The sequence below is a fragment of the Oryza sativa genome, chromosome 3 (assembly GCF_034140825.1).
Source record: "Oryza sativa Japonica Group chromosome 3, ASM3414082v1".
Lineage (NCBI taxonomy): Eukaryota > Viridiplantae > Streptophyta > Magnoliopsida > Poales > Poaceae > Oryza > Oryza sativa.
In genome coordinates this window covers 35,946,821-35,954,766 of record NC_089037.1, presented here as the reverse complement: position 1 = coordinate 35,954,766, position 7,946 = coordinate 35,946,821, and the positions used below count along the sequence as shown (strand labels likewise).

The following is a 7,946-nucleotide window of genomic DNA, read 5'->3' as shown; positions in this document are numbered from 1 at the left end:
TTTTTGTGAGGGGATCTACACAAGGCCTATATACGCACTGGTGCTAATTTTTCAGGTATATAGATAAAATTAGAGATGGCGGCTTATGATATGATAGATGAATGTGATTTGCCTCGATCTGCATGGGATGGGCACAAGGGACTGGGTGTTCCAACCGATCTGATTGGCACTTGCAGTATTAATTCCATCGACCGAACTAACACTAGGTTTAAGTAGCTACAGAGAAATAATTTAGTGTGAATTAAATATATTGTTCTGGTCTCCAGTAGCAGGTCAGGCCACCTTTTCGTCGAGTGAAAGTCACAGGCTTTTAGCTGATAATAAATTGGGCCACCTTTGATAACCATCCGAAAAACTAGTGTTTTAAAAAAAAAACCCATCGCATGTGCCAACATATGGATTATGGCCTATACATGTTATTTTCATATTTGATGATATTTTGCAACTCACTTGTCTCTAACATGGCATTTTCCATTTTTTTCTCAAATAAATTTCAATCATTTTTCGTCAAGCTTTAGTCGCGAGAACTGAAAAATAAATTCATCGATGTCCAGGTAATGCTGCATATGCACCAATGTAAGGATTTCTTTTCCCCCAATGAATGTCAAATTAATTGAATGTACTCCCTCCGTTTTGAAACGGAGGAAGTACATTTTAATTTGCACACGTACTTACACAAGAGTCTCTGAAAAAAACGTGATATTAATTTCAAATAAATTTATACTATTGTCTAGGGCAGAAACTGAAAAGAGAGGACAACAGGAAGGCCACACATACTTTTCTTGTTACAGGACACATTGAAGTTGTATTACACCGGAGCAGCAGAATTGAGACCTAACTACACGTGGATTTTAAACATGACAAAGTCAGTCAGAAAAATAATCAATAAAACTCACCCCTTCCCTTAAAAGAAAAAGTCAGTCAAGGCAAGCATCACCCACGAAAGAGAAAAAACTCAATCCAATATTTCCCTTCGCCACAATTTTCTTCTTTTTTTTTTGGCATTGATATCGATTAGGCTCATAGTACTGTAACTTAAGCAGGCAGTGCATGTCATTGGATGCAAATCAGATGGTACAGATTGCATGCTGTACTGTGCATAGTACTGTAGCAAAATACTGTAGTGTGAAGCACTGTAGCTATTACTACTGTAGCGCTCGCTCTGAGCCGTTGATCGTAAAAATGGATGGCCAAAATTGTGTGCAGTTTTATCTTATAATTACAAGTGTAACTGAGTGTAACTGCACCCGATCTCAATTCTCTAAGGAGTAACATGATATCTTTAGGGAGAAATTATATCCTCACACGGTGAACATGTCGATCATGTCTGCACGTGGATAAGCACGTAACCTTAATCATGCAGGCGTAAATGCAAATTAGGAACGCATTAAGAGAAATGTTTTTGTATTGTGTATGTATTATCTCGACTCGATCCATTTCTCAAGTTGTGATAAAAATTTTCCGATGCATTCATTGCAAGCAGCAAAACCACAATGACGACCAAAAAAAAAAGATCTGACTGGCGAACGAATTTGCGATCATATGGGAAATCAATGTCAAACTACAGTTAGTTAGTTTCCTTTCATTTATGCAAATTAAACAGGAGAGTTAGTTTGCTTATGGTGAACAGTGCCTGTACTAACAAACACGCTGCAATGGCATAACTGATGTTAGTTAAAACATAACCATAGCCTTATGGTGCACGAGACGCCTGGAAGAACATGACGGTCTCTAGGCACAGCAAAATCAACAGTACACACGAAGATGACACCTGAATAACTTGACCAAAGTCCAAAGGTCCACTGCAAGTACTAGAAGTATCATCGTATCACTGTATAAGAAAAAAAAAAAAAAGCAACCTCCATCGACACCCTACTAACCACTGATGCATCATTGTTTTGAAGTCTCTATTGGTTGTGTCCCGGCATAGTAATAGATTAATAGACATGATTTATTGTTTCTAATAAGTACTTGTATAAAGATACATTGACGTGTGGGTGGACTTAGGTCATGTAGGAACCTGCGTGCTTGCGTCGTGGCGCTTCTGGTCTGAATCGATTTACAGGTGGCGAAAGAATGGTGGATTGGTGGCCTACAGCTTGAATATGGCTGCTCCACTCGACGGCTTGGACGCGAACACGTACAACCCAAGATCCTTCTGGTTGATCACTCCCCGGTCGATCCTTGATTTATAGTACGTTTCCTGCAATAAAATGTATATCTTGTCAGTGAGGATCACCTCCAATAAACAGAGTTGGGTGCTGCTGTTTCACTTGAAATATGTAGACTATAGTTGTCTGCGTGGATTATGTATGTATTATCATGCATATATGTTGCTTATTGGATAAAGACAAGAGCTTACAGATTTAATTTACCTTTAAATTGAGAATAAACTGCGGGACAATGCCTTCCTTAACCAAAGCGACTGCACAGCCACCCCACCCTGCTCCAGTAAGACGTGCTCCGAGTGCTCCGTTGTCTCTACATACTTTTACAAGCTCTTCCAACTCGGGACAGCTGGGCAATGGAATATGTCAGTATGCTATAACTTTTTTTCTGAAAGAGAGGACTGTTTTCATGACATCCGAAGTGTCAATACGAGTTTTAAGTATCAATGTGTCTGCTCAGGAACGATACCCATCGTAGTTAAAGTACACTACTAAAAATGGTACCTGCATTCATATAACACACTGCAGCTATAGTGACTTTCATTCATAAGATCGCCCAGTTTTTGAAGCATATCTTCCGCACTGCAGAAAAAAGATAGCAACAGTTAGATCTCTCAATTTAGAAATAAATGTTCGTATACGGGCTGCTAATCGTCCATGACAGCTGTGAGGATAAATGTAGTAAGAGAATAGTTGGGAAGAAACAAACAAGAAAATAACCAGAATATGCATGGTGACTGCAATTAATGAACGTACCTGAGTTTTGACAATACAGTATCTCTGAAGGCATAAACCCGCCTTGCTTCCGAGTACACATGAAAGGCACGCTGAAAGTAAACACACATTAGAAACTTATAACCAATTGGCATATCATCAAAGGGCACAGTCAAACATATTCCTGAGTTACACAAAACTAAAGCGAACTTCAGCAAAAAATAATGCAAAAAAAAAAGTACCACGCAAAAACAAAGAGACATGTATAATAGAATGACAAAATATCTTTAAAAAACAGATTTTCCACAGAAGAGTTGTTCTACTGAGTAGGACTGCATCAAAGGGAAATCACCTGAAATAACTTGAAATGCTTTGCTGCTCTTAGAACATCCAAGGAAGTTTGAGAGCTCTGGAAGATAGATGTCAGGCTTTGACCTGTAATTTTCTCTATTTCTTCTGTTGTATATGATTCTTCATGTAATAGTTTCTGCAAAATTACACAATAACACAATCAGATGAGTACATGATAAGACAGAACAAAAAGAACTTTCCAGCATTACTTTTATAAAAAAAATTATATACACCCAAACGCTAATTACAACATATTGTAACCAAGTGTCCCATATGAGTACAAAATAATGAAACATAACTTGCCTAACTTGTACCGATCATCTCTTTTCTCGAATAAATAGATGGAACGTACGTATATCCTTCATGAGAGGATAATCTAAGTTCCTGATAAAATTTTGTACCTTCACGGCAACTCCAGGATCAGAAGAACCCTCTTTTCCAGCAAAAGAGACACATAACCCCTCAACATCAGAGAGGGTGGTAACAGAGGAGACAGCCTTTTTTGTTTCCATCCCTAGTTTGATGGCAAGAACAATCTGCAAAAATGCAAAACAGCAATATTAAATGAACAAATGAAAAAGAAATATCATTACTTTGTTGGTGATATAGCAGCCAGCTCAAATCCAGTTCCAAAGTAAAATTTTAAAATTGCCCTAGAAGCTGAATAAACATGTTAAGGTCACTTGCATTGTGCAGCAGCACAACAGAAAGGAATCTGGGAACCTTTGAATATTCTTAAAATTTCAATTCAAAATTAAAGTCAATTTACAGCTGCCAAGTCACACATGTGCAAAATAAAGATGTCTGAAACTAGTGTTTAAACATGTTCAGTCCGAAATAAATCACTTACTGCAGCCAGGCGACATTCAACAACACGGTTGTTATAGTTTGTTGCAGCTGTCTCTGCTTTCTTGGACTCTGCCAGGCAATGGGCAATCACAAATGTACCGCCTGGAGGTAGTTGCACATCAGTGGCATGGATTGGATTGAAATCTATCAACTCAGCAAATCCAGGTTTGGCCATGATAGATATAGCCTGGGAAAATATAATGAAATGTTAACAGACAACAGGGTAGTTCAAAATAAAAAGGCCAACTAAAATATGTTATTCATTATATAAATAGCATTGCTTGTACACACAGTAATAATATATAAAAAGTTCTGCAAAATTTATTGATGGTCATCCTGTCATGAGTTGATTTTGTAATCAATACTTGGAACCACGATGGTTTTTTGCACGTAAGCATGATTATATTAACAAAAAGTTTCAGAAGAACACAAATAGTCAAAGGATTATATGAACAATAAGCGATACAATTTACGAAGTAGTATATTTGGATGTCCATATTACAAACATAGTAATATCTCGTCCATAAGCTAACCCCAACAAATGACATTTTCCTTTAGACAGATGTACTTTGATTTACATGACAGGTGGCATAATAATAAGTTAAAGTACAAAAAGAACTGAGTATTACCATAATCAGTTAGAAAACTATGAACTATTTACCTGATCCATGCCCCCAGATTGTGTTCCAATGTGGCGCTCAGATTGACAGGTGAATTGTGCAACTTCTTTCTGCATGATTTGAATGGAAAAATTAGAAAAAAAAATCTCTTGAACTTTTCTGAATAATGAATGCAAAAAGGAAACTGAAATTACAGAAGTTTGAACTTAGACTATGAGGTGAACATGTCAGGCTCCAGTTTAAACTTAGAGCCACCAGGATCAATTTTATCTCTCAAGTTTGCACTGTTCAAGTTCTTGGTGTACCATTTTCTATAACAAATACATACCCATTATGTACAAAAGAGCAGTTCTTTTTTCCCCAAATTTTATGGTATAAAATCACTTCAGCAAAACTCAAGATTCATCATTCTATCCATCCATCTCACCCTTATACAGTGTTTCAGTTGTTTGCAATCCTTTTCAGAGGAGTTTGGTAGGCTTCATGCCTCCCATACGAATTAAAAAATTACTTCACTATCAGTTTAGGCAATTAATATTATTTTGTTTTGTGGACAGTACTGGCAATAAGGGAGCTATGTGAAGATAATGGCAAGGGAGTTGTTCGATTCGTAGCAAGGGATACCTTTGGGAAATTTTTCTCAAGAACTCCCATGATAGCAATTGTTGCTGAACAGACAAATGCTGCTGAGCTTGAAAGTCCAGATCCTACATAAGAGTAACAACACGCAATCATGTCAAACTTAACATGCTTATTATTTGGAAGTGAAAGAATCCCAAAACAAAATATCAAAAATATACCTGTAGGAACTGTGCCATCAACAACTACATCAAGGCCAACAGGTCCACCCATATCTATCCCTTTTGACCTACAATACTCATAAACTCCCTTGTATCTGCAGATAGAGAATTGAACAGACAGGATATGTTCGTTTTCTTTTTCTTGTGGCCAATGAAGTGTATGAAAAAGTGAACAAATTTCGCTATTTATGCAACATTATACAATATTATAAGAATTAACTTACCCACACATGAAATAGTGGCCCCATTTGTGGTTTTTTATGTCAATTTCCTGCATGAAAAATATTTATCAACAACCAAATCAATATATCAAAGAAATAATCAAATAACTGAAGCTAAGAAAAAACAGCAACTTCAGACGGATCATGGCACAATTCCGAAGCCAGAGATAGCATTTTCCATTTCATATTATTCCAAGTCAAATAGAATTAAGAATGAAGCAATAGTACTAGTATATGAAAATCCATTTGCAACTGCAACATGATGGCCCCCATCGTTTGGCTTATTCGGCATATTTGAAAACGAAAAATAATTTATAAATAAAACTTTTATATTAGTGTTCTTAGCGATTTAAAAGCTAAGGCTGAAAAATAAACTTCAATGAAAAAACCTCAAAATCAACTCCAAATTTAAGATTAAAAATTCAAATTTTGGCTGATAAGGCTGGATGAGGCTGGATGCAATGCAGTATTAAGCCCCCATCGAAGGGCTGAATGGGAGTCCACAAGGAATGTTTGCAATCCATTTGAAGGCCACCAGCCTAAAACAAAACAAAGGGGAAGCATGGACTTCCACACCATTATCTCTGTGGGCCACAAGCCCGCGGGGACAACAAATTAAGCTCACGGGCAGGGCAACGAAACTGTATCACGGGCTTCTTGTTATGATAATAAATTAATTAATGGGGTAATAACGCAACCACCCACCCATCCTAAAATAGTAAGGAGATTGTCTCTACCTCCACCGAAAAAAAATGGAATCCGATGCGCTACAGAAAACTCTCTCCCTTTTTCTCTTTAGAATCTCAACTAAAAACATTCCCCGCGATAACTGATAAGGACCTACGTTCTTCAATCAATCTCAACCAACGAACGAAAAAGCAAAAAATTAACAAAATCCACTCAAACTGAGCAGGATTAATCTAGGAACAGGGGCAAAGCAGAGTAGAATGCTGGCAAAATTAACCTTGTCGGGGTCGGCCGGGTAGACACAGATGGGGTACTTGTCGTCGACATTGGCGACGCGCACCTCCTTCCCCTCTGCCCTCCTGATGGCGACGATCATGTCCTGCCGGATGGCCATGGGCAACACCGAGTACCCCTCGTAGTCGATGTGCTCCCCTATCAGATTCACCCGCCCTGCACACACACACGCACACGCAATCCATCCTTGTCAGATCAAATCAAACGCATCCACCGAAACCTAGAGTGGTACCCATCCATCTATCAACCTACCCGGAGAGCGGGCGAAGAGCGCGGGGCGCGCGGCGTAGACGGCGTGGAACTTGTCGGCGAGGCGGGCCAAGCGGAGGCGCGCCTCGTCGAGCGGAGAGCCGTCGCCGTAGATCGGCTCCAGGGAGGAGAACGTCGGGACAACCTCCGCCTCCGCCGCCGCGGCGGCGCCTCCTCCTCCGGGCACCCGAGCCGCCATCGCTGGTGCTCTCTCGCCTCCTCCTCTTCCGCTTCTCGCGCTGTCTAGCGAATCAGTCGTCGTCTTCTTCCTCACGCCTCGTCTCTATCCGTTACAAGTCGTATCACACTCTATGTGATTGCGGGGTGGCAACTTCGATTGACTACTACTAACCTTAACCTTAACCTTAACCTCCCTGGGTTATATAGACGGGGGACGTGATGACTCACCGTCGCAGACAGGTGGTCCCGGACTTATGGCTGGCCCACACGTCGGTGAACGTGTAGTTTCGGACTCGGAATGGATAGATGGGAAGTGGGACCCACTTGGCAGTGAGAGAGTGCAGCGGGCGGTTTTGTGGGGCCCACCGGTCAGTGGCACTGGATGGGCGGTGGGGTGGACACATGGCGAGGGCGTGGGCCAACTGCCGATTAGTTCCACTAACTAATTAATTATTATCCGATTATGGGTGATTGGATTTTGCTTATCGGCGTCATCGGTTTATATCCTATCGGTATCAAAACGATTTGCCACAGAACACGTAATACGATTCGGCGTCCAGATAACTTTATTTATCATCATCAAAAGATCGTTTAGAATTCGAGTAAGATTTATCACGTCGTTAGAAATGTGGGTCCATATTTGTGTTCTACTAGTAGCTCTTTAGCTTCTCAATTATTCTCTCTATTTCACACTATAAGTCGATTGATTTTTTTAAAATTAAACTTGCAATTTGCAGTAAAATATAATAATGTTTTTAATAAAAATAAATATTACATTAAAATATATTTAAAATTGGATTTAATATAACTAAT

General features: G+C 39.5%; 1 protein-coding gene across 1 annotated transcript; it reads right to left on the bottom strand.

The window, feature by feature from the left end:
• Positions 1-1,753: 1,753 nt before the first annotated feature.
• On the bottom strand, positions 1,754-7,238 carry LOC4334679 (galactokinase). Its single transcript, XM_015777636.3, has 13 exons — positions 6,957-7,238; positions 6,688-6,860; positions 5,727-5,773; positions 5,503-5,597; positions 5,327-5,409; positions 4,744-4,812; positions 4,084-4,269; positions 3,635-3,769; positions 3,235-3,369; positions 2,925-2,995; positions 2,673-2,750; positions 2,376-2,517; positions 1,754-2,203 (listed from the first exon to the last, which is right to left on the bottom strand). Exons 1-13 carry the CDS (start codon positions 7,150-7,152, stop codon positions 2,093-2,095), a joined length of 1,521 nt encoding a protein of 506 aa, XP_015633122.1. The 5' UTR covers positions 7,153-7,238; the 3' UTR covers positions 1,754-2,092.
• Positions 7,239-7,946: the final 708 nt, after the last annotated feature.